This window comes from Aedes aegypti, chromosome 1, assembly GCF_002204515.2.
Source record: "Aedes aegypti strain LVP_AGWG chromosome 1, AaegL5.0 Primary Assembly, whole genome shotgun sequence".
Lineage (NCBI taxonomy): Eukaryota > Metazoa > Arthropoda > Insecta > Diptera > Culicidae > Aedes > Aedes aegypti.
The window spans coordinates 101,976,787-102,004,647 of record NC_035107.1 but is presented as its reverse complement, the minus strand read 5'-3'; the positions used below and the strand labels follow the sequence as shown (position 1 = coordinate 102,004,647).

Here is a 27,861-nt window from a genome sequence, read left to right as displayed (position 1 = left end):
AAAGCTTTGGAAGCTTCTCTCAGAAGTTTTGGAAGCTTCTCTCAGAAGCTTTGGAAGCTTCTATCAAAAGCTTTGGAAGCTTCTCTCAAAAGCTTTGAAAGCTTCTCTCAGAAGCTTTGGAAGCTTCTCTCAGAAGCTTTGGAAGCTTCTCTCAGAAGCTTTGGAAGCTTCTCTTAGAAGCTTTGGAAGCTTCTCTCAGAAGCTTTGGAAGCTTCTCTCAGAAGCTTTGGAAGCTTCTCTCAGAAGCTTTGGAAGCTTCTCTCAGAAGCTTTGGAAGCTTCTCTTAGAAGCTTTGGAAGCTTCTCTTAGAAGCTTTGGAAGCTTCTCTTAGAAGCTTTGGAAGCTTCTCTTAGAAGCTTTGGAAGCTTCTCTTAGAAGCTTTGGAAGCTTCTCTCAGAAGCTTCAGTCTTCAGTCTTCGGTTTTCAGTCTTCAATATCCAGTCTTCAGTCTTCAGGTTTCAGTCTTCAGTCTTCAGTTTTCAGCCTTCAGTCTTCAGTTTTCAGTCATTAGTCTTCAACCGTCTGTCTTCTGTCTTCAGTCTTCAGTCTTCAGCCTTCGGTCTTCAGTCTTCATTCTTTAGTCTTCAGTCTTCAGTCTGCAGTCTTCAGTATTCAGCCTTTAGTAGTCAGTTTGATCAGCTTGTCAATTGCTTCACTTGTCAGTTGATCAGCTTGTCAGTTTATCAGCTTGTTCGTTGACGAGCTTGTCAGTTGATTAGCCTGTCAGTTGATCAGCCTGTCCGTTGATCAGCTTGTCAGTTGACCAGCTTGTCAGTGGATCAGCTTTTTGTTGATAAGCTTGTCAGTTAATTAGCTTGTCAGTTTATCAGCTTGTCAGTTCATTTGCTTATCAGTTGATCAGTTTGTCAGCTGATCAGCTTGTCAGTTGTTCAGCTTTGCACAATTTGAACCACGAAATTTTCAGTTTTCTATTTAAAGTTTCTGTATTTTATATTATCTCTGAGGACTGCTGTATTCTTCTTTCAGTTGATAAAAGAAATATATGTAATTTTGTAAAAAAAAAAACAAGATATTCAAAAATTTTCGAAACATACCAGAAGATTGCAAGCCCTCAGTTTGGGACCCCCTTTTCATTGAACGTAGAGCCCCTCGAAATGAATAAATGAACTTCGGTAGTGACGACCATCCGAACTGATTGTTTATTCAAGAACGCCATCACCAACGACACCAGCTCTCTACAACTCTCCATAAGAAAAAAGCCTTTAATGCAAACCTTCAATGGGAGCTTCGAGAGGAGCTGCTCGCTCGGGCTTTATAGTGATACACCAACCAAAGGGACGAACGAAGACCGAGGTAAACGGGGCTAAAGTTCGAGACATTTGAAGAATATTAATGTGTGCTGTAGCAGCAACATAAGAGAGCGGAATGGATCTCGGATCGTTTCAATTGAAAACTTGAATAGTTGTAAGTGATCGGCGGTTGATTGGAATTGGTACCTCCACCGAGTCGCTTTCAATGGTTCGATCTGATGAGCATCGTAGACAAAAGAGGGGAGGGACGCACATAGTAGTCGCACTCTATAGAAATGTTAGCCAAAAGCATTAGAGGGTAAGTTATCAGCAATGAGCTTTTTACAGAAACAGCGAACAATCAAAAATTTTGAAAAAAAGAACAAAACCAATTTTTTTGGCTGACGTAGCTATTTTAGTTCAAGTGATGTAAAAATCCTAAATATACACCAATCGATTTGGTATATTGAACAATTTTTAGTTAATTCCAAAAGTAAAACAGAAAAATATATATGAGAGATAATTTAGTACAGAAACAGAGGTTTCAAAGCAACAGCATCCAATTATTTTGAAAAATTCAAAAACAAAAAAATATAATTGCTACCGTAAGTTCACATGATGTAAAAAATCGGAATATACACCAATCGATCTGAAAAATCGAGGAATTCATACTCAATACCCAAGGTAAGGAAGAAAAATATATATGAGATAATTTACAATTATTTTTTTGTCTGCTTTGAACCACTGTGCGCAAATATCTAATAGACAACGTGCTCTCACGTTCACGACAGCCAAGTCGCTTCTGCTGGCTTCATGTTTCTTCTGTTCGACAGCATGAAAACATTGGTTTCCCTCCAAGTGCTTCTTCAAACGATACTCGCCGAAGGAAGCAGGTGGAGAGACACGAGGCTGAGTAGAATGAATGAAATTTGAATTGATCTAGCATCGTTTCGAATCGAGTATCGCATTGCCGTTCGAAATTGATCCGACAGAATTGATAGATTGGTTCTACCGTGTGTCATTCTACCGAATGACTACTGTATGGCTTCATCGATTAGCGATAGCGAACCGGCTGGCGGGTTGTAATAAATACAAACTTTTCGAAAGTAACTACTTCATAGTAGATCAGAATCTTTACAAGTGATTTAAATTCTTTTGCTTATTAGAAAATTTTCAAAATTTTATTTTGAATTCTCTGAAGAGCTTTCTAGAACAGCTATGCAGTTATATCGGGTTCATTTGGGGATATTATTAGTTGAGTTTTGGAAGCATTAGGAGAAATCTTCCATTTTTGCAAGTATGAAGAAAAAATATCCAAACTTTTTTGCAATCGACTTAAGATGACACGGTGAAGAGGCCTGTGTCATCCACAAACAAAGATTTTTGACATTCCTGAGGTAACTCAGGTAACCCAGTGAACCACGTATCGTATAAGAATGTGCATCCAAAATCACATATTCATGCGTCCAAAATCAGAATCACACAAGATGCCATATTAAGCGTTATCAATGTCAATACAAGTTGTATATAAATCCCCAATACGATTCATAAACGACAATCTGTGTTGACAACAAAACATGTCGTAAATAGTGCAACGTAGAATCGCGTTATGTTATATAAACTGACAGATCATATATCAATCCAGAAAGCATCGTATGAAATCGCAATAACTTAGCAAAAATTGCCATCCAAATTTGGCATCTGCTGACGATGGGCCTCAAAGAATAACAAAGTATGTGTCGCTGTACATGAACCATGTATTAATATTGGCAAATAATCACTCTTCGGATATGCAATCCTTGGTGGTACAGTGGTTAGGTGCCTGATTCTTGATCCATAGGTCCCGCGTTCGAGACTCGCTGGAAACTTTTTTTTTTATTTTCATCCAAATTTTGTGGCATCGTATGTCTGATCGCAGAAAGTCCGAAGAAGTCGTGCCAAGTACGTATATAGCCTCCACTTTGGTAGGTATATAGCCTTTTCGTGCATTCTATACGATTGAATTGATTCATATAGAATGATGTATAACAAAAGTTATGCCAACCAAAATGTTGACTGGGAAGTCAGATGTGAATAAAATTGGTCTCAAAATGCTGCCTGGAGAATACCAGCTTTTACAGGAAGTCTTTCAGACTTGGAGTTATACTAATTAACCTGGAGTGTGCGATTTATCAGATAACTTTGGATTATTCTAACAATGTATGTTGGAAAATTAGAGAATCTCAATTTTATTTGCTAAATCATTCGACGTCCTTGATTCCCACGATCCCTCACCGTATTTGTCTCCTTGCAAATACGAAAAAAAACTAGTAATGTCACACAGACGATCACCTTTATTTTCCAAAGCTCGTTCGAGTGCCCGTTCAATGGAAGAAGATGCCCCGCACCAAGAAAAACATGCAACAACAACATTTAATGAAGCGCAAAAATAGAAAAATCGTGACTGCAAATGTCGCAACCCTCGTCAAAGATCATGAAGATTCACCCTCACTCTCCGGTGTCTCCGGTTTGATCCGTTTACAAGTGTGTGCTTCATAGAAGCGATGATGCCTCTTGTGTCACAGAAAATAAATATCGAAGCTCAGCTTTGGGACCCCATACGGATCGATTGGTTCGATTGTGGCGTGCACTTGAATCACTCTCGAGAATGGAAGACAGCCGATATGATAGGTCAGCATTAAAGGCGAAACCGTTCGAAGAAGTGACTTGAATGACATTAGGCGAGGAACCTTTTGGGATGTATGTGCACATGCATGCACTAGAGTTCAACAATTTTTTTTTCGAAAGATCTCAAAACCAAAATTTCTTGTTTTCTTCTGAATGCAAATCACATAAGAAAAGAAATATAAGATTTCGGCTCTGTTATGCCCTACGGCACCCGAGCCTGCCAAATAAACGAGTTAAGTAAAAAAAAAAAGAAGAGAAATCTCTATTAAAGGTGTATTCATTAATTAATTGTCAAGCAAAGTTGATTTCTCTAGTTAAAGAGAAAAAATATGTGGGAGAACTGGTTTTAACTCAAACATGTTTAAATTTGATGTTTTACAAACTTTTTAATCTAATTTCGAAAAGAATTAGATTAGATTCGAAATTAGATTAAAAAAATAACAAAGTATGAAACTCAACTGACAATCATACTTCATAACTTGAAAAGTCGCTTGCAATTGTAAATTTCAAACTTTGTGGTTTCTCTTTCTATGAGTTTTGAGATCAGAAAAGCAAACAAACTTTTGGCTTGAGAAACTTTCGAAAAATTAGATAAATCAGCCGCACCCTAAAAACAAAAGGTGAAAAAGGCATAAATCGCAAACTTGTCGTAAAAAGTTCATGTTTTATGCTGAAGAGGAGGAAAGAGGAAAGCCGGTCGAAGGGTGTCCGTTGATGGGTCGGGTGCGTTATCTGATTTCCTGTGTCGTTGATGGTAGTAGCTAAACATCGTCGTTTTCGTCAATTGTCGCCAGTGGTAATTGTGCAGGGCTTGGCCAGTGCCGTTTTGTTGCAAATAGCGAGCACAGCAGGGATAGGGCGGATGTGCGTTGTTCAGGAATGGGTATTCCTTCTTGGATGGTATGTTCTTTTCGTGTAATTAATTTTACTGAGTGCCTTTATTGAAAATAGCGAAATGAGTAAAATGGAAGCTCAGAAGAAATGTGTTAATGGTTTTCTGTCGAGGTTTTATGCTTGCTTATCTCTTTTAATTATACTGCAAACTCAAAAAGGTCCTCTGAAGCTCGAGGACTAATCAACCTTCTGAATGTATGTTTTCCTTAAGTAGCTAATAATTTTAATAATAATAATGTAGATGTCAAGAACTAGATTCTAATGTATTCATTGGTAGCTGAATCAAGATATCCTCCAATTTACATCAATTACAAAATACACTCATCTTGAACAAGATTTTTCCTTACTGGAAAACCGATTATTCAGCTCATATAATCAGGAAACATTTTTTTTTATTGATACTTCTACAGCCAATTGGTGCATTTGGATCAGTGAGTAATCGATACTGATTTGAAGCTGTAGTTTTGTCTAGCAGTTAATTAGAGATTTGATTATTTTCCTAACATTAAAATAAACATGTTCTTGGTGAAAATAAAAATTAAATGGCAGATTTGTCTGAGAATACTCATCCCACGACCGAAATTTAAGTATTCTTTGAGGTATAATTGCAATTTGTTATACAATATGTATTCATGAATAGTGTATACAATTTATCAAAACATGAGTACGTAATTGGCTCCGTAATGCCTAACAGCGCTTGATCCGATGAAAAAAACATTATTTGAGAAAAACTGCTATTGTATGTTTTTCATGGTTAATCTTTGATAACATTTGAAAATGACAAACGGTATTCGAATGCCGCCCACAAAAAGGGCGTAATTCAATCATTTATTTATCTTTCTATTCAATATTCCACACAGAGGCTACAAATAAGTTATATAAGTTATAATAAGGATGGAAATCATGATAAAATAAATGGTGCATCGTGGTTGTTCTTTATCATGCGATAACAACAACGATAAACCTTTAGTCGTCAAGCCATCACAACAAACTCTGCTCCGCGAAAAAATAATCGCTCGGCCTGTGAGCTGACGATCAATTGTTTGCAAACCGATTTCATAAGTTTTGGAGGATTTTCACGCTTTCACTCTGCGATATGACTTTTAGCATACCATTATTGACCCAAAAGTCATTCGAGAATGGTTTGAGCGAAAATTAACATCATAAATGCGTTCTGATGCACGTTAATCGCAACATGTTACAACATCCGACAAACGGTTTGTCCTACGACAAACAGTTCATCTGATGATCCATATATCGTTTCAACGCGCGCAGAATCATGTATCGCAATCATGCTTTTGCAAGAAGAGCTATCGTTCTTAGATCATTCGAATACTGTGTTATTTGTCACTAGAGACGATTTTCTTCCATCCTAAACAAATCAACTTAAAACCAAGTTCGATGGTATATTTCATCTGACAAGGTAAACCCGTTTATATATCTACTTTCCTTTGAATGTCATATACCATCAAAAGGGCGTTACTTCAAAACGGGTCCTACGATTATTTTCAAAATTTTACCCAGACATACATCTTGGCCATAAAAAAACGACTGGTGAGCACAGATTTGATAGAGGTGTTTTGTTCTGATGATAACGGTCTTGGGAGCACCGTTCTGAATGAAATGCCTTGAAGAAATTCTGGAAGAGTACTTGGGCAATTTCACAAGCAATTATTGAAGGAATTTCAGGAGTTTTTCCTTTGACTAGAGAAATTTTCAAGGGAATCTGTAGGGATGTTCTCAAATTAGTCTGCACGAATCAAAGCTTCCAGAGAAACCACGGAAAAAATATTTCTAAAGGAATCTAGAAAGGATTTTCGGTAGGAGTTCGTGAAAAAATTCTTGTTGTAATTGAACAGCTTTGAATGAATTTCCGTTGAAATGTTGGGAAAAATCCATGATTAGTTTTTCGCAAAAATACAAAAATTCTCTGCAGAGTTGTTCGGAAAATGGACGCAGAAATCTCTGAATTAGTTCTGAAAGGCATAACGAGGAATTTTCAAAGAAATTTCCGTACGCATCTTTGGAAAAATCCATGGAATAATCTAATCGGAAAAATACCCCTGCAATCAGTTAAGGAATTTCTGTAGCAATTCTCAATGTAATTCAGGTATAGATTATTGGAGTTACTCCTGGAGTAATCTGTAGAGGAATCCGTGATAAATTACAAGAGAAATTCCATTAGAAAGTCAGAGTAAATCCAAAGCTGATTTATTTCAATTTCCGACAACTTGAAGATTTTGAAAAGAATAAGATTGAAACTTTAGCCGGACAGGTAGTTTTGCCTCAAAGAAAGCTATCTTGAAGAAATTACACACAGATTTTTACTTTTAGATGACGTTTTGAACAGTCGATTAATAGAAAAAAGTTATCAGCAGTTAAGTAAAATCGTGTTTGAATAAGAATGGTTGGTATTAACTCAAGGCCATTTGCAATATGTAGCCATGTTGTAGAGTATACAATTTCTAATAAGAATACATTTTTCAGTGATTACAGATATTAAATATTGGAATACCACCAATCTGTGAAAATCTTAAATAGAGGCGTCCCTCAAAATATTCTTCACCATAAATATGAAATCGCTATGGAAAAAGTTGAAAGATTGGAGTTAATTTTTTACCATAGCAACAGAATGCACGCTTTTTGAATTGTTAAAAGCCGAAACGACACACTTCTAAACAAAACTACACAATTTGAAAGGTTTGAAAGAAAATAGAGCTCTACAGAAAAGCAAATTCCATAACAGACACAGATAAATTACTGAATAAACTGTGTAGCAGATGTTCATTATCAATCTAATCTGTGAGAGAGTCCCGAAAGACAAGTTCACATTAATTTCAAATTTGGAAATTTGTCTAAGAATGAGTTTGGAAGAATAATCGGAAAAATTTCCTTGAAAGCAGATTATAAATGTGTGTCAGTGTTGATCGAATCATACTCAGTGAAGGAAAGTGGCGAACATGTCTGCTTAACCGGAATAAAACAAAACGCTCGCAAGCATCAGAGTGCTGATTTACTCGCATTTGACGTGCTTGCGAGTAAACGAAGCTTAAGTGATTCGTGAACGTGTTCGGAGCTGTTCAGAGTCAATTCCGCTGCAGGGAATAAAGCTATTTCCCCTCCGAGATTTTTGGTTATCGAAGGATTTTTGAACACAAACTGGTAGTTTACTGTCGATTCGATGGATATACATGTTACATTGATTTGTCTGTCAAAACCATAATAAATCACACCTTGTTCGGTAACTCGCGAGTAAATGTTCACGAACTTTTTGCAATTTCTTTTGGTATGTTTTCCAGAGTAGGCGGGTTGCCAACTTACTCACATCAAGCCAGTTTGCGAGTCTGTCATACCCATCATCGAAGTTAGTTTTGTTACGTGACCCAGATTTGAACTGATATTTACGAGGCTAGATTATTTCATAACATTTTCCAACTGCTCTACCTATGCGCTGGCTACTTACATTGCCCAGTAAGGCTTGTTCGCAGCAAACACATGTATCTCCTGAAATATCTCATTAACGAGTGAAATATTTCACATAGTGGTGAAGTTGTTGTGTCGCTCGTAAGTTGTATCGTGAATATTTGACGAAATTTTCCTGCGTGATAGGGGATGATGAAACCTATGTCGTAGAAGATTTTTGACAGCTTCCTGGCATGGCTTTTTACACTGCCGGATGTTGTAGAGCATTATGGGACGAAGAAAAGGGCCAAGTTTCTCAAAAAACAGTTGGTTTGAAAGGTCATATGCAGCTGTGCTCGAGCAAGCAAAACCTTCATAAAAGTAGGAACAGTAAATAAGAAGATATACCGGGAAAAATGCCTACAGAAACGGTTATTACCATTCCTATGCAGCCATAACGCTCCCTCGCTGTTCTGGCCTAATTTGGCGGCCTGCCAATATGCCAAGGATGTCTTGGAATGGTACAAGGTGAATGGAGTTCATGTTGTGCCGAAGAAAGCGAATTCACCGAACTGCCCGGAGTTACGTCCTATCAAGCGATATTGCGTTCTCGTGAAGAAAGAGTGTCCAGTGCAAACAATAAGCGACAACTATAGAAAACCAGTATCTGCGCGAGATCGGTACGAACGTGACATTCTTGCCACCGCAAGAATATCAAAGGAGTGAGAGGCATCTACCGGTATGTGAGGCGATTGGTAACAGCGAAGCCTTTTGGTGAACGTGGGTATCAGTAGAAGTAGACCTCGTTTCCCTGGATAGCAAGACGTGCAGTAGATACGGCATCTGTGTACCGTGGTCAACAAGGTGACCATTCGAGCAATTCCAACTAGTCTGTGAGCTGACTGACAGTGAGGAATCCCGGTCGATCTACCCCATGAGCTACTACTCGCCAAAAACTGTGACACTCCGCATGGATGAGATACAGAAACTTATCCATCTACGCGACCAAGTCACCCGCAAGGTCACGTCATACAACATGCAGCCAATGGACCAGTTGTGTTATGCTGGTGTGTAGCTCAGCGAATCCACGTGGAGATCTCCGATGGGGAATCGTCCATCTTCGGAACCGATCCTGTACCGCTTTCAGTCTTCAAACGACGAAGGAAGGACTCTGCTACGACCAATCGGAACTCAGAGAATAGTGATAAGTGGAAGTGAAGTGAAAAGTAGCTGGCTAAAGATCTGTGTAGTAAAAGTAGTGAAGTGAATAAAGTAGTGTTTAGTGGATAAGTACTCCACCCGTTTTTTCTTTCACCGTTGAAAGAAAATCTCGATTGATGCACTGTGGTGCATCAAAATGAAACACAGTTTCGAAGAAAACCATAAAGCAACTCAAAAAGATTATCATAAAATGTGGAATGTTTCGGAAAATTACAACGACTGCACGAAGGTGACACAATTTTTTCTGTAATATTTGAAGATTTGCAATATTTTCTCACTTAACATCGAGAAATGAAGGAAAAGTGATCAACAGAAGCTTCTTAGAAGCTCAAAAAACTTCTCACCGATTATTACCTCACCAAACAGATAAAAAAGGTCCATTTACGGCAGTTCCACCGAACAAAGCTCCCCAAAAAAGTCATCTAAACACCCCCAAAACGGTATTCATTACCAATTACTGTTTGCCTAGTCAACCAGCGCACACAACAGCTTAATTCCCACCTCTGGAACTAGCACTAGGTCGCTTTAAGTCTCCGCCGCCACCGTCGTTCGGCTTCGGGTATAACGTTGCAATTATTTTTTCAAGCATCATTGACCACACGCACCCAGCGCAGATACGATCAAACAGAAAAAAAAATCTAATTTTACACTTTACCCAAAAATTAGCACCTCTCCCCGGCCTCCGCTTTTTCATCCTCTTCCCATCCTCGAGTTCCAATTACATACCCGACCAGAATCACATAACAAGATTAAGGCACATTTTTACCAACAGCAGTAAAAATCAATATTTTGTTGAATTGTGTGTCATTTTGTTCCTAACTTGTTATATTTTTAAAATGCATTTGTTTTTTTTTTTTTTTTTTTTTTTTTTTTTTTTTTTTTTTTTTTTTTTTTAAATTTCTTTATTAGTATCATTCCAAACATTACATTCATTTCTTATATCTAGGTGTTCTGTGTTATTTGACAACACTATCATCCTAATTTGGTAAAACAAATTTAAGATTTAATTAACATTTTGTTAACAACATATTACATTTCATTTGCCGTAGCAGTTCAGTTTTTTTTTTTTTTTACAGGTGAGTTGATTTCACCTGCTTATAAGAGAAAAAAAAAAATGTTTTTAATATACTTAACCTAACTTAACCTAAACATATAACGCATTAATCGTGGCAATAGAAGATTGTAACGATTTTTGCCTGAAATTATTAATGATTGTATTTGACATTTGTTCCAATGTTTCAACATTGGATATTCTATGTAACTCATTGGTACTATACCAGGGAGGAAGCCTCAGAATCATTTTCAAAATTTTATTTTGAATTCTCTGCAGAGCTTTCTTCCTGGTATTACAACAGCTAGTCCATATTGGTACAGCATACAACATGGCTGGCCTGAAAATTTGTTTGAATATCAAAAGTTTGTTCTTAAGACAAAGTTTTGATTTTCTATTAATAAGGGGATAGAGACATTTTACATATTTATTACATTTGGCTTGAATGCCCTCAATGTGATTTTTGAAAGTTAAATTCTTATCTAGCATGAGCCCTAGATACTTAACTTCATCTGACCAATTTATTGGAACCCCTCTCATCGTGACAACATGTCTACTTGAAGGTTTCAAATAAAGAGCTTTTGGTTTATGTGGGAATATTATTAGTTGAGTTTTGGAAGCATTAGGAGAAATCTTCCATTTTTGCAAGTATGAAGAAAAAATATCCAAACTTTTTTGCAATCGACTACAGATGACACGCAGGCTTCGTCCTTTGGCGGAGAGGCCTGTGTCATCCGCAAACAAAGATTTTTGACATCCCTGAGGTAGCTCAGGTAAGTCAGATGTGAAAATATTGTATAATATTGGTCCCAAAATGCTGCCTTGAGGAACACCAGCTCTTACAGGAAGTCTTTCAGATCTGGAGTTCTGATAATTAACCTGAAGTGTACGATTTGACAGATAACTTTGAATTATTCTAACAATGTATGTTGTAAAATTAAAGTTTTTCAATTTTACAATCAAACCTTCATGCCAAACACTGTCGAATGCTTTTTCTATGTCTAGAAGAGCAAGACCAGTAGAATAGCCTTCAGATTTGTTGGAACGGATCAAATTTGTTACACGTAAAAGTTGATGAGTGGTCGAATGTCCATGGCGGAATCCGAACTGTTCATTGGCAAAAATTGAATTTTCGTTGATGTGGGCCATCATTCTGTTCAAAATAACCTTTTCAAAAAGTTTACTGATGGAGGAAAGCAAACTGATTGGACGATAGCTAGAAGCTTCTGCAGGATTTTTGTCTGGTTTTAAAATTGGAACAACCTTAGCATTTTTCCATTTGTCAGGAAAATATGCTAATTGAAAACATTTGTTAAATATATCAACTAAAAATGATAAGCTACTTTCTGGAAGTTTCTTGATGAGGATGTAGAAAATTCCATCATCGCCAGGAGCTTTCATGTTTTTGAATTTTTTAATAATAGTTCTCACTTCTTCCAAATCAGTCTCCCAGGCATTTTCAAAAAGGTTCTCTTGATTGAGAATATTTTCGAACTCCTGAGTAACTTCATTTTCAATTGGACTAGTAAGTCCTAAATTAAAATTGTGCGCACTTTCAAACTGCATAGCAAGTTTTTGAGCTTTTTCGCAATTAGTTAGTAATAATTTGTTTTCCTCTTTCAATGCCGGTATTGGCTTCTGAGGTTTTTTCAAGATTTTCGATAATTTCCAAAAGGGCTTAGAGCCAGGGTCCAATTGAGAAATTTTATTTTCAAAATTTTTGTTTCTTAATTGAGCAAAACGTTTCTTGATTTCTTTCTGCAAATCCTGCCATATAATTTTCATAGCAGGATCGCGAGTGCGTTGAAATTGCCTTCTCCTCACGTTTTTAAGACGGATCAAGAGTTTAAGATCATCGTCTATAATCACGGATTCAAATTTTACTTCACATTTTGGAATTGCAATGCTCCGGGCTTCAACAATGGAATTTGTTAAAGTTTCAAGAGCATTGTCAATATCAAGTTTAGTTTCTAAAGAAATGTTAACATCAAGATTGGAGTCAACATACGTTTTATATATATTCCAGTCGGCTCGTAAATAATTGAAAGTGGAGCTGATAGGATTGAGAATCGCTTCTTGGGATATTTGAAATGTAACAGGGACATGATCAGAATCAAAATCAGCATGAGTAATCATTTGGCTACAAAGATGACTAGAGTCGGTTAAGACCAAATCAATCGTAGATGGATTTCTAGAAGAGGAAAAACATGTGGGGCTATCAGGGTATTGAATTGAGAAATATCCTGAAGAGCACTCATCAAATAAAATTCTGCCGTTGGAATTACTTTGAGAATTATTCCATGACCGATGTTTGGCATTAAAGTCACCAATGACAAAAAATTTTGACTTATTGCGAGTCAATTTACGCAAGTCAGTTTGGAGCAAATTAACTTGCTGCCCAGAGCATTGAAAAGGCAAATAGGCAGCTATGAAAGTATATTTACCAAACTGTGTTTCAACAGAAACACCTAAAGTTTCAAAAACTTTAGTTTCAAATGATGAAAACAGTTGATGTTTTATACGCCTATGAATGATGATTGCAACTCCCCCACATGCCCCATCAAGTCGATCATTACGATAAACAAAAAAGTTAGGATCTCTTTTGAGTTTAGATCCAGGTTTTAAATACGTTTCGGTAATAACTGCTATATGCACATTATTAACCGTAAGAAAATTAAACAGCTCGTCCTCTTTACCATTCAGAGAACGAGCATTCCAATTTAAAATATTTAAATTATTATTTGGATCCATTAGAAAAACGTAATCAAATAACAATTTGATTTGTAAATTTTACACCTACTTGGACTGCTTCAGTCATAGTGGTGGCTTTGAACATTGCATCAATCATTAGATTCAATTGATCAGTTAGAAAATTAAAATCAGAGGCAGACATGTCATGTGATTTCCCATTAGAATTTCCGGTAGACGAAGAAGCGGAGTTACCTGTGGCTGTAGGGTTTTTTCCATTTGATTTGAAACAAGTAGAATGGGTACCAATTGATCGAACAGGGGAGGAGTTCGAATTTCCTGCTACGATATCGGCAAAGGATTTACCGTGGGTAGATACATTCGAAATTGAAAGATTCGAACGGCTACCCGACGGATTAAAATTAGTTTGTGAATGAGCATGATTATGATCTTCCTGATGGGTATGATTCATGATCAAGCGATCGTTAACTGAAAAATGAGCATTGTTCGATACTCTACCAGGCAAATTCCGGAAACGACCGTTATCGTAACGGATATTATCTTTCATCTGCCTGGCACGAGCCTCAATGACCCTTTTGCGTGAAGGACAATTCCAAAAATTGGACTTATGGTTAGTCCCGCAATTACAGCATATGAATTTGGTGGTATCTTCCTTCACTGGACAGACGTCTTTGGCGTGAGAAGAACCTCCGCAAATCATGCATTTAGTATCCATGCGACAATTTTTTGTACCATGACCCCACTTTTGGCACCGACGGCACTGAGTGGGGTTCTGGTAATTTCCTCCAGGTTTCTGGAAATGTTCCCATGTCACACGGACATCAAACAAAAGTTTTGCTTTTTCTAAAGCTTTAATATTATTTAGTTCTTTTTTGTTAAAGTGAACTAAATAAAATTCTTGAGAAAGCCCTTTCCGAACAATGCCAGATTGGGTTCTCTTTTTCATAATGATTGCTTGGACTGGGGAAAATCCAAGTAAATCATTTATTCCATTTTTGATCTCTTCAGGTGATTTATAGTCACTTGAGAGACCTTTCAAGACAACTTTGAACAAACGTTCAGTTTTGTCGTCATAAGTAAAAAATTTGTGCTTCTTCTCTTCAAGATGTTTGAGAAGAAGCTCACGATCTTTAAGAGTTTCCGGCAAAACGCGACAGTCTCCTTTCTTTGCGATTTGGAAGGAAACCTTGATTCCCCTAATGGAGTTCAAGATCTCCTGCCTAAATCCCCCAAATTCGGAACAACTGACCACGATAGGCGGCACTCTTTGCTTCCTCGCTTGAATCAAAGAGCCTGGGCTAGAGGCTGCTTCGATTTGGTGTTCGGAAAATTTGTCTAGAGCATCGAACTGATTGCTCATTTCAATACAATTATTCATTTCACCCTTGGAAGAAAGTTCGCATTCCGGGGAAGCGTCCTTTCTTCCATTCTTGCCACGTGTAGTGACAGTTTTAAAACCCACTTTTTTGGAAGGAAGTAGTGAATTCAGAGATTCACCCTTCCTTTTGTTAGTTGTTGATACCATGTTTAATTAATAAACGAAAGAAGACGTGACCTTCGAAAGGTTTTTTCCCAAGACGGTGTCCAAGAAGGATTACCACCGCTAGCTTTCGCCAACGGGTCCAACGAAAAATCGAAGGCACGGGTCCAAACAAGGATCGTAAAGGGATCAATAGTAGAAAAAATAGTACTGAAAAGTACTGTTTTAGTAGCACTGAAAAGTACCGTTTTTAATTTTAGCACTGAAAAGTACTGTTTTTGTAGCACTGAAAAGTACTGTTTTATTGCTTTAGGTAGTTTTTAAGAAAACTTCCAAGAGCAGAGAGAATTCGTGTACGCACAGCACGAAGGTACGATGCGCACTGAAAATGCATTTGTAAATTTGTTTTAAACAATATCCAAAGTTCCCCGGGTCTTCTTTAGCATATAGTAATTAGAGTCCGCGGCTACAAAGCAAAGCCATGCTGAAGGTGTCTGGGTTCCATTCCCAGTCGGTCCAAGATCTTTTCGTAATGGGAATTCCCTTGACTTCCCTGGGCATTATTATCATTGTACCTGCCACACGATATACAAATGCGAAAATAGCAACTTTGGCAAAGAAAGTTCTCAGTTAATAACTGTGGAAGTGCTCATTGAACACTAAGTTGAGAAGCAGGCTCTGTCCCAGTGAGGACATGATGCCAAGAAGAAGAACAAACAAATTCTGCTATAATATTGTTTCTTCCATCTGGTCGGACAGTGCAGCGAAGCTTCTTCACGTGAACTCAACTCAACTTCCTCTAGGTACCTACTCTGCGGAGCCGGTCGATGGCCATGTAACGAAACAGTCGGTCATTGGTTCCGTTGGTTATTAGAGTCGAGTCGTCCACACCGGACCGACACCAAAACCCACCAAGAGGATCGCGTCATAACTTTGTTGTTTGACGCGGAAAAGGAAAACCCCCAAAGCCAGAATAAATATTGGCCATCAACACTTTGTGTCGGGAGACCCCCTGAACATGTGCCAAGGCGTACACGCGAGGTAATTAAAACCTCTTTGCCACAATGTACAATGGGTTCATTTCATAAAAAAGACGGTCAAAATTCCTAAGGGCTTGTTTTATTTGTTATAATTGACACGATCTAGATTCCGTCACTCGCCCTCCAAGGAGCATGCAACAGTTTCAAAGGATCAAACACTACTCCCCTAAGAGCGTGTTTGGTTTTTGTTAGTCCTGATCGTCTTTTTCCCGAAATGGTCCCATTGTGCGCGTCGTGCCACACCACATCGCGGCCATAAAGTTTACTCAAGTGCGTTGCCTCATATGGACGGATGATGATGGTGATGAAGTGAAGTGATGCACCGTTTTTGGGGCAATTTAAATCTTCACGCAGCGATGAATGGGGATCATTGTAACACCGTCGTTTCGGGGCTCAAATATTAGCTCAGACGACATATCTCTTATCACGACACCGACCTCGCTCGCTCGGATGAGTCCCGGTCTTATCATCCCCGACGACGATTTCTTTTTCCGCAGCGAGATTGAGAAAGCGCATCTCCTCCGTGCAGCAGCACTTGCAGCAGCGGAGGGAAAGGTTCGGTTTCCAAAGTTGCAGGTATAATCTCACACCTTTCTCACCTCCGCCGTGCTTTGCCTTTCTCTTCTTCTATATGGGTGAGTGGAGGAGATAGACCCTTCTTGCTCGGAGGGAACTTCGGTTGCACGGTGTTCTTAAGGGTCCCGGTGTGTTTGTACAAGTTATTAGGCAGTCGGAACGAACTCAGGGGGTCAAATCAAGCGTAAAGCGTAATCGAGAAACCTACTGTGGAAGCATGGATGAGTGAGGGAGTTGGGTTGTGCAACAACGAGAACGAAGAAGAAAGAGTCTGGTTTGGTTTGCGGTGGTAGGAAGAGGATCAAGACGAGGGGGTGGAACTGCGCGCAAGTGTTGGTGTTTGCCATCGTACGGGCGTAAAGCCACGGCATGAAGAACCAACGCGGGTAAGAAGGAGAAGAAACTCCGACGGGAGAGTTTCTTTTTTACGATCTCCGCTTTGCGTTGACCGAGATTTAAGATCGAGACAAACCGCTTGTTCGGGTCTTGTTGGAAGCCACGCGATGGTCATGAAAGAAGGAGGGAAGTAACGGAGGAAGCGTTGGCCGAGTAGCGAATCAAAAAGACGTTCGACGAGTAGCGCAAAAGTCGCAGAATACGCCGGAATGTAGGCAAACTGCAAACGGTGTGAATGAAGCGTGCGCAGAAGTGAAGAGTTGCAGTCGGTATAACGAGTTGCGATCGGTTGCGAGTAAAAAGCCACGACGGCATGATGAAGATTCGAGATGAATCCGATTGTATAACGATCGGCCATTAGAGGATGGTTAACAATGATTGGCGATCGTGCACCTACCTAGAAGAAGCAATGAAAAATTGGCGATTTAATTAAAGAGAGCATCGCGCAGCTGCGCGAAGCACGCATGTTGTACGCGGGTGGTAATTTGCAACTGGCGGATGAAGCGGTGGCGGCCATGATAGCTGTAGGTATTAGTATGCCAAACCTGAAGAGCAGACCTTAAAAAGTCACATAAAAATACCGTAGTTCCTTTTCGCTACGAATGCGTACGACGCGATCGAGGTTAGCCAATACCGCAGCGGCATTTGCGGTGGTGGTAGTTTGTGCAGTCTTGTTATGCTCGGACGTTGGCAGCTTGGAATGGTTCGAGTAATATATGGGTTGAATTAAAAATTTCATATCTAATGTTTTGTGGATCAGCGTCACAGCAGTGTGTCGTGCGGGCGGCATTCCTTGGAGTTGTTCATGCGAACTGTGTACATGCTGCGGCTTAACAACTCTATCAGATGACAACGAGGCGCTAGACCGTTGCTAATTTGTGGGTTTTGGTAAAGGATTGTTGTGACATTTTCTGAAGGTATTTCGGAAACTGATAATAAATTGTCGATTGGTAAATTTCTACCAGTAGGGTACAGATGAGTGCTCATTGGATTAGATATCAAGAAAGTTTACTCCTAGTCCAGTGCACCAATAACTTCAAGCATTTCAACACATAGAAAGTAATTTATAGTTTATCATCTGCGGTCATCAGTGTTTAGTGACTATTCTAGGATGAATTACTTTAGTAGACTCACAGTTCGAACGAAACATGTAAATTTCTGAGATATATACTGCATATAAATGGAGCGTGGAATATAATAGACATTTACATGGTATGTCATTTAAACTTCATGTATATGTCGTTTAATCCAGCAGCAAGCTGTGTGATTACATGACATACAACAAAATTTTACATGATTTCAGACCTAAATTTACAAGCGGTTATAATAATATAGCATAATTGAAGTGACGTGACGTGTAATCTTCATTATTTTTGACAGTGATTCTAATAAAAAATGTGACATATAATTAAGACAAATTGTGAGGTTTCTGATAGATCAAACTCTCAGACACATATGCACGCAACTTTTAGAGGATTGAAATAATCAAGGAGTATTCCCGTATCCCAATCGTAAAGTTCAACATCTTTGAGATTTGGGTTACATTTTTGTCGAATTCGTTTTTGAAACTTGGTTGGAACAGGCGAAACCCGTACTAAACCACAGTTTCAAATCGATTCAGATTCGACCAAGATATAATTAGCGTGGTGTTTGTTTGGTTACATTTTGTTCATCAACCCAGTTCCTTAAAACGAAAACATCATTTGATACTGATTTTTTTGATACAGTTGAAAAATAGTCAAGTCGCTAGAATAGATCAACTACCAAGCGAGTTGTTTGAACACCGTGAAGATGCACTGTGAAGAGCGTTACCTATGGGTTACAACGAAGATTCAGAAGAAAGAAGTTCTGCCGGAGAAGTTGATTGAAGGGTCCGTGTGTCTGATCATCGAATAATTTGGATTGTAGCAGTTTTTTGCGACTACTGAGTCTACAATGTAGGCTCCCAAATCAAAACCCTTTATGTTGCTTATGTGAGATCCATATTAGAGTATTGTAGTGTTGTCTGGTCCCCATATTTGAAATCATATGATGAACGAATAGAGTCGATTCAAAAGCAGTTTTTACTATACGCACTCCGCAAATTAGGATGGACTGTATTTCCTCTTCCGTCATATAAAGCACGATGCATGTTGATAAACATTCAGACATTAAAACAGCGACGAGAATATGCCATGGTCGCATTTGTTAATGATATCGTTTCACAACGTATTGACTCAACAAAGCTATTATCTAAATTAAACTTTTATGCTCCTAATCGACAATTGCGTCACAGAAATTTGTTTGCTTTAGATCGTTATCGTACAAACTACGCCAAATTTAGTCCTCTAAATCAAATGATGTCTGTTTACAATGAGCACTGTGAAATCATTGATCTTAGTATGCCCCGGACCAAATTGAAATCATATTTTAACTCACTAGGAAATCTTAGAATATAAGAAACTATGTAACTATGTAGTCTACAAATGATTGACGAAATAAAAAAAAAAAAAAAAAAAATTCTATGAAGCCGTCTATCACTTATTGCAAAAAAAAATCATTAGAATAGGAATACACACATGCCTTCACACATAATCTGTTTATTGATTTTTCATCAGGCCACGATGTAATCGAGCGATATCAGCTATGGTAGATTATGCACAAATGAAGTTTGTCGGACAATCTGACATGATTGGACAAGAATGCTGGATCTAGTATCGGGGTCACCCTCGAGTCCATTCGAATCTTGCAGTGGGTTACGGTAAGGTATTAACGTGTATGTTGTTCAACTTTGCATTGATGTGTGCGATAAGAAGATCGAAGATAGGCATGAGTAACACAATCTTCAGGACATCCGTCTAGCTACTTGGTTACGCCCACCATATTGATTTAATTACTCGCCACTCTGAGCCGAAGCTACAGCTTTTTAGCATAAACTTCTAGATTTTGATAATTGGATTTCGGCTTTCAGTCACGAATTAGCAGACGGCAATAGACAACAGGCAAAGTGTTGTATTTCGCCAAAATTTCTAGTGTAAAATTCTTGTTCCGTACCACCCACCCACCATCTGATATAGGGTGCTGGTGATGAAGTAAGCTTGTCCAACCCAATTATAATACAAAACCAAATCCTAATAGCTATTATGACCCTACAGTAAGACCCGTGCGATACCCAATCGAGACAAACACCGTGTGTGCTACACGAATAAACGACAAGTTGATTCATATCGAGTGAGTAGAAGAAACACAAATCCATGTAACACGACACTACCTTTTATTTCATTTACACAATAAACAACAGGCCCTGAAGAAGATCCCAACAACTGGATCGAAACGTTGGCAATGATTTAAAATAATCAACGCTTAATTCGTGACTGAAAGCCGAAATCCAATTATCATCATCAAAGTCCAGTCAATCTTTGTTAACTTCTAGATTTTGCCAGAAGCTCTAGAGATGCCTTTAGATGATTGCGATTAAAACTCCTGTAGACAGAGTTTTTATCACCTCTGCCGAATCTCTGTGTACTTTTTGGCATATCAATTGAGAATCAATTGTTTCTTGTGAACTTAAAAGACTTCGAAGCTACAGCATTGTACAACTTCAAACTCTATTCTTGCCATTCTTCTTCTTCTTCTTTCTGGCGTTACGTCCCCACTGGGACAGAGCCTGCTTCTCAGCTTAGTGTTCTTATGAGCACTTCCACAGTTATTAACTGAGAGCTTACTATGCCTATGACCATTTTTGCATGCGTATATCGTGTGGCACGTACGAAGATACTCTATGCCCTGGGAAGTCGAGAAAATTTCCAACCCGAAAAGATCCTCGACTGGTGGGATTCGAACCCACGACCCTCAGCTTGGTCTTGCTGAATAGCTGCGCGTTTACCGCTACGGCTATCTGGGCCCCTATTCTTGCCATTATTCAGGCTTAAATATTTTGATTATCATTCTGAAAATTACAGTCCATTTGAGTTTGTCATAAATATAGAAGTAAAATGAAGATGCTTCAAGCCTGCAATAGAACTCCATTAGCATGAGAACTGTGAGAATCTAATATAGCTACAAGAATTTGTGTAAGACTCCTAGACAGTGACCGTGGTGGTGAATGTTTAATTCTGGGAGACCAGAGAGTTGGCCAATGATTCTAATTGCCCTATTGGAGGGTCAAACTGAAGATAAATTATTGCTTTACAGTGGAGTTTTCAATAAACAACTGCAAAATTCCGAAGAAACTTAAAGCATCCAACCAAGACTCTAAATCTCTAGAGCATAGGTTTCCAAACTTTTCGAGTGCACGACCCACCTAGCCCTCTGGCATGTCCTTCGCGACCCACCAGGTGAAAAATGTTGATACATTAATTTTCCACTTAAACTTTCGAAGTCTATCGTTAATTTATCGAAAACAATATGCACCAAGAACGTTTAAAATACAGAGTTTTCGATGTTGCCAACATTGTCGTTCAATTAATATTGTTCACATCGAAATATTATATTTAACCATAATACATTTTTTATGGAAATAAAAACGAATTTCAGGATCAAGAAAAAAAGTTTTTCTAGACTAGAAAGTTATCAATTTTGTGATATTGCGGGGAAATTTGAAAATTTGGATAGCCTCGCTGAAATAACGCGCAGTGGGCTATCTCCGCACAGAACAAATATCACATAGTGTGCGTTGAAGGCTGTTCTAGAAAAATAATTAATCAATCACTACTTTTCTCATCGTTGGTTTACCTATCATGTTCTAGGAGAAAACTTGGAAATTGAGCTTTCCAATTAATTCCAATGCATTTAGACACCAATCCCTCCATGAGAATGCTAATTGGAATCGGGTAGATGGAGACAGTATATAGGATAGATAGAGGAAATCGATTTCATGAAGGCGCCATGTTAAGCTTTCCTGCTAAAGTGCGTGAAACACAAATACCGAATCAAATGGTTGGTGACATTTTTACTCATAGAACAAATAGGTTCATGTTGGAAATCATGTTTCCAACAGCGCGGTTCGATTGTGTATTCAATCAAAAACTTCAACGACTAGTGTTGGCCAATTTATACTGGCAGGACTGCCCTTCACAGCGGAGCCTCAGAACATAGATGTTCGTGATAAATGGAATCTATTTTTGTTTGACGATTGGACTTGTACTTGCAATCATGCTTCATGTGTTCATACTTCATAGCATACCAAATTTTGTAATTTAATCACTGTCGTAGAGGTGAACTTTTAATTTGTTCCTGATTGTCACACCAATCAAAACAATCACACCCAACGACCCAGCGACTACGCAAAACTATTATTATATGAAAAATAAGGTTTGTTTTGAACAAAATATTTTGACAGCTTCAATTTTCTAACATCTGACATTTGAAAATGTAGAAAAAAAAAATCTAAGGCAATTAATACAAATTGAGATATTTTCGCAACTCACCAGAGAGCAGCTCACGACCCCCCTGGGGTCACAAAATCCTTCATTAAACTGACTTCTCAATCACGCGATGAAGTTCAAACCACATGACTGAAACGGCTGTCATCCACAAACAACTGAAGTGAAGCCAACAATTTGATGTTGAAGAAGGTGCTGGTTTGACAGCTCGTCCAAAAATACCGATTTAAGCTAAGTATGCTGTTTCGCTCAAGAAAAGTAAAGAAATTTCTTGATTGAATGGGTCAAGAAATTTCCTACAGAGAGCCCCATTTGAAACGACATTTCTTCTCAACTGCATACTGCGATCAGTAAAATGTGATTTTCTGGACCATTTCTTGGAAGAAATTTCCCACGCATCGAGATAGGCGATTCCTTTTCTTGTCAGTAGCAAACCAACCTTTAAGCACGAAACACACTCGTTTTCGAATGCGAAATTTATATTTCACTTATCAATCTGATGTTGAGTGCGTAGAATTTTATCCAGTTTTCTGTAGTTGCAAGATAATTTAGCCACATTTTATTAGGCGTAATTATAAACGATTAACAATAGTATTAATTTGTTTCCCATGCGAAATTTGTCGCTACAGCGCGGGTTTGATAGGTGCAAGGCCTACTTTGGTTTACACAGCACTACATGGTGAAAATTGAAAATACTAATTAGCATAGTGTTTAATATTTCCTTGACATTTTTTATGTTAATCCCTTGCGATGCTTATGAAACATGCACTATATGATTATAATTTATACTTTGTAATGAATATATAACGTTTATCTTTTCCTGTGCATAAGCATGACCTTTTGCTAATCTTGGAACTTGTAGAAATTAATTTTATTTTCCTGGCAAACCAGCAAGCAACGACATGTTTGCTGATAGTTTTCCATCGTTTTGTTTGACTGTTTCGTAAGAAATACTTTAAAATAATGGCAAAAAAAGGACCGGGCTGCTGAAATTGTATGCAGAGGTAATTCAAGGTGATTATAGAACGAAGCCACAACTAAAATTTTCAAGAGCACAAGACTTGAGAACCAAACTGCGCTCCACGTTGAAAATTTATCCCATTGGTCACTACCAGGAAGCAAGCAATTTGATTGATTTTCAACGCGAACTGTTGTCAGATTCTTCAGTCTTGTGCACTTGAAAATTCAAAGTTTGGCTTCGTTTTATATTCACCTTAAAGATTGTTCTAATTCCAAATCAAATAATTTAGGATATTCAATGTTTTTCAGTAAGTACCATTCGAGTGAATTACAATGATGGCAGCGGGAGACCTTTAAAGCCGGAAGTGATCAGTAGAAAGCCCATTCCAGAGCGCGATCGATTCTGCGGCATTTCCAGTATTTTGACAAGGTAAGTCCGTAAGTTATTATTTTTGTAGATTTTTTTTTATCATACAACCGTTCTATTTATCCAATGCAGGAGTACCACACGAAGCGGACCGTAATCCGTCGAATTTTCTCCAACTTTTCTCAATGGACTACTGAAGCTGTTTCCTCAAATCTCGATTACTTTTTCAAATCGACGCAAGTAACTTTCATACGGTTTTGAGAAAACTAATTGAGAAGAATCACAACCTGTCTTTCAAAACTGTTTTAAAATGAATCACCTTTTTAACATTTTTTCGCCGTGCACATCGCTCAAATTTTGCATACAATCATATCGCGTTCAAAAACTATGTAGTTTCTATTATTTTCAACAAAAATAATTATAACAAAATGATAAGCCGTTTCATACAGTTACTTTCGACGTTTTTCTACCAGTGTAAAATCGGCTCAAGTAGTGTTTTGTTTTGATTCGTGGTTAAGTCACTTTGTCTCTCTATACAGCGGGGCGGCGAAAGTAGTGGTTAGGTTGCGAAAGTTGAAAATCTTACTTTCGTCGTTTTGTAAATCCGGAAATTAAACGTTCTAAAAGTGAAAAATCAAGTTGGGTAGGAGCGGAGCATGTAGAATCTCGTCTGCGAAACACGTAGGATCAATAAAGTAAGTTTATTCACGTTTTCGACTTGAAACTATTTGAATAAGTTTTCGAGAAATGATCGATAAACGCAAGCAGCTCTCCATCGGACCAAAAACCGAGTCAAGGACATTCGGGAAATCATGGACTGTTATGCAGGACGATGTCGAATCGAATACACGGTGAGCAACGTGATGATCCAATATGACTCGGGTGAAGTCAACTCTTGTGATTTTAGAATATGATTTAGTAATGTGATCATCAATCATATGTGTAATTGTTGGTTCAATAAATATAAATTATTCGCGGAATAATATCATGAGATTTTTCATTCGTTTACAAAAACGAAAATAAAAACAAAATTTTAAGAAATTCAGTGAATTATCATTCATTATGCATTGGAGAAATTAATTGTGAGATATGCATACGTTGCTATAAAAGTTGTTTATACTAGCAATGCATATTAGGTACATATTCATTGCGAGGGGTGAATAGACCGAATATGGTTTTAGTATGACTTTTACACTGTTTAGCATATATTTTTTTAACCGTGTAGCTGCACGCAGATAGTTGCTGGTTTCAAGAACTAACGCGTACTTTAGGGAGTAGGTTCAAATCATTTTTCGTGCCTAAAAGGACTTTTCATGTGACAGCTCCGTGTATGCATTTGTTTATATCTACCGAAGAGCAGTGCATACACGGGCCTGTCATTTCCATAGAAGAACTATCAAAAAGCTTCCGAATTAGCTGGATTGGAATGTCTTGTGAAAAGGCCTATAGTGGTTATCACGCTCAATAGTGTGGGTGCTCTAGTGAAGATGTAGTTGTGCAACTCAGAGGAAAATAATATGTACTCTGTCTAAAAAAACACCAAGAATATGGGTAAAAAAATTTCAAATTGGGTAATATTTCCATATGCATTTTGATGAGTCTGGAAAGAGTGTGCAAGTTTCGTTGAGGGAAACAAAAACAAACTGTGTATGATGAGCGTATGCGAGTGTTCGTGTGTTCAAATGTCACTAAGCTCTATTTTCTTTCGAACTGTCAATTCAGATCACGCTCAAAAGATTCATGCCAGGTCAGAAATATTGCACACAGACAAACAAATGATATACTGAAATATATACATAAAATATTAATCTGTTACTTTTGTACACATAAATTCTTCAACACATCAACTCAAGCTACCACAACGTGTACAAAGTAAGTCAAATCAATCCATAGTAGATGTCAAATAAACTTTGTTATCATAAATTAAGTAGCAAAAGGTTACAGAATAGAAATCACAATCAAATCTATACATCCTAATTTCATGCCATCTTTTGTAATATAAAATATGCACATTAGGGCGGTTCAAAATTTAAAAATGTTTGAGAATCTAATCTCCCGTATGTTCCTTGCCATCCGTACCATAAAAATAGTGTTTTGTGAAATTTTCAGCTTTCTAAGCGGTGATTTAAAGGTGGCCCAAAGACAATGTAGGTTTGTATGGAAATTACTATGGAGAAATTTTGAGAAATGTTCCAAACATGCTCAATATTGGCAAAAAAAAGAGTTAATATTGACAAGTGATAAAACCTAATTTTGTCGAAAGAAAAAAAAAAAAGAAAAAAGAAAGAAAGATTATTTTTTTAATACATTTGGAAGAGTGGCGACAAGTTGTACATTGAAGAATTGAACTTCATGTGGAGTCTAAATTCGTACACTTCATACAAATAGTAAGTCCTTTGCATAGGTGTACGGTGTTCAATCTCACATGACACCAGCTTTTGTGCACTGACACCGAAAGTTGTGTTTCAGTTAAAATTCATAGATTTTGACAGAAACTTGTAGCATATTTCGAAAATTCGAAAAAAAAATCGGTTCGAAATTAACCGATAGGGAGCAGAGCTACTTGGGCACTTCCATGAATCATTTTGGCATGGGGGGTTTGTCTTGGCCGAGTTGTCTGAAACATTGCAATAAGAAGCGCTTCAGTACGACGCATATTGTGGCCGAATATGAGCTCCGTAGCTTTCAAAAAATCCCACTGCCGGAGTGAATCAAAAGTGCCAAGAATAGGATCCGGCTCCCTAATAACAATTTAAGTAAAATAAATGGCGTTATAAGATACGTAAGACGCCGTCTCGTCTTGGGATCAGGGGTTGAATTTTGAGAAAAATGAGAGTATCACTTACTTATCGCTCTCTGTAACAATCATGATCAGCAACACATCATGAGAGACTGATTGTCGTCTACTGCTACAGCTCTTATCATATCGGAGGGATAACAGTGCATGATAAAACACCTCTAAGTAAGCCCCAAACCTGGGGGAACTTTTGCTATAGAATCTCGGGGATTGTTCATCATGCCAGTAAAGTAAAATACCTACCCCCAATGGTGAATAAGCGAAAACAATGGGTTTCATCATCGCTCTCTTTTTGGGACTCTCTTTCGCTGCTGCTATTTATCAGCTTTTTACAACTTCCGAAACATTGGCATGGACCAATGGATCATGGACCAATATAGATGCCTTGTTTTTTTTTTCGCTTGCATTGATCGTGCTTCGAAATCAATTGAGATCGAATTCTGCAATGCCTACTTGGAACATAGATTGCCAGATGAGCAAGACATATAAAATTGTATAAATTGTTCTTGAGTACAGAATCTTAATACATACGCAGATGTTCAACCGTCAGATGGACCAACATAATTGTCTTTCATTTTCATTCATACCAACAGCAGGTGTTTCAAACTGAAAGTCATCAAACCATGAAACAAGTTTCATCGGAACTTTTAAGGAACTTATTCGGCATCACTCTCACTATCTACTCCAGCACAAGTCACTCAACTCCATCACAAAGCCCCCAAACGCTCCAGCCCTCGAGCAAAATTGAAAACCATTGCCAAAAATCCGTTTTACATCATCACGACTGCCGACGCGCTTTTTCTTTCGCCCTAGCCGAACGATGACAAATGTCATGCTCTCTCTCCTGTCCTGTTCGTTTTCTTCCTCCAAAAAAAAGCATGGAAAGAAAACCGCGTACCGAAAGTCAGATCGCTGCGCTCGTTGGCAGCGCCAAGTGAAAGTCAATCGATCAAGCGACAGCCATTAACCGTTCCGGTTGGTCTAAACCGCCCGCCCGCCCGAAAAGAAAAACCAGAAATCTTTGAGATTAGCTTAGAGAGTATCTTTATCTCGCCGAAATCTTCGCAGCAGAGTGATTGAACTTTGAGATGATGGGGCAAGAAATGGTCAACTACTAGGGTGGTTGAAATAGCAAGAAAGTTTGAAGATCACATCTCTCATATCTTTCTTACAATATTTATGATTTCGAGGTGGCCCAAAGACGTCTTGGCCACTTCCGAATCACCATCGATATAAATGAAAAAAATAAGGCAGAACTCCATTTCAATCATGGAGATTGTAAGTAAAATATGAGAGATGGGATTTTTGGACCTTTCTTGTAATTTGAACCACCCTAAGATCAGCCGCCGTTTCTCGCGATCGCGGATCCAGAGGTTTCAAGGGATCGCAACAAAGTCCTGACTCGCAACAATTGATGATCTTCTAAATACTCCGGTACATGTCTGCTATCGCAATTCAGTTGTGATGATCAATTGATTTTATAAAATCCTCGGAGAGATGTCGTTTGGGAAAGAAATAGGGAAAATGAGTACATACCTTGAGGGCGCAGAAAATACAGTCCTGCCCACCGCAGACGTGATTCTGGAGCTGGCGGAATGATCGTCGGAAGGCATCCAGATGCCAGAGGACCTAAAGTGGGAGAGAAAGAAAAAATGGAACATTAGTTGATCAGTTGTTAGTGCATAGAG

At 38.2% G+C, this 27,861-nt stretch overlaps 1 protein-coding gene across 2 annotated transcripts in view; it reads right to left on the bottom strand.

Moving 5' to 3' along the window:
* The window catches only part of LOC5580054, a 260,798-nt gene that overhangs the window by 52,760 nt on the left and 180,177 nt on the right, over positions 1-27,861 (bottom strand). For both annotated transcript variants that reach the window (XM_021843979.1, XM_021843991.1), the window contains exon 2: positions 27,710-27,802. In XM_021843979.1, the coding sequence (XP_021699671.1) occupies positions 27,710-27,802 (93 nt within the window). The remainder of the gene's footprint in view (positions 1-27,709; positions 27,803-27,861) is intronic.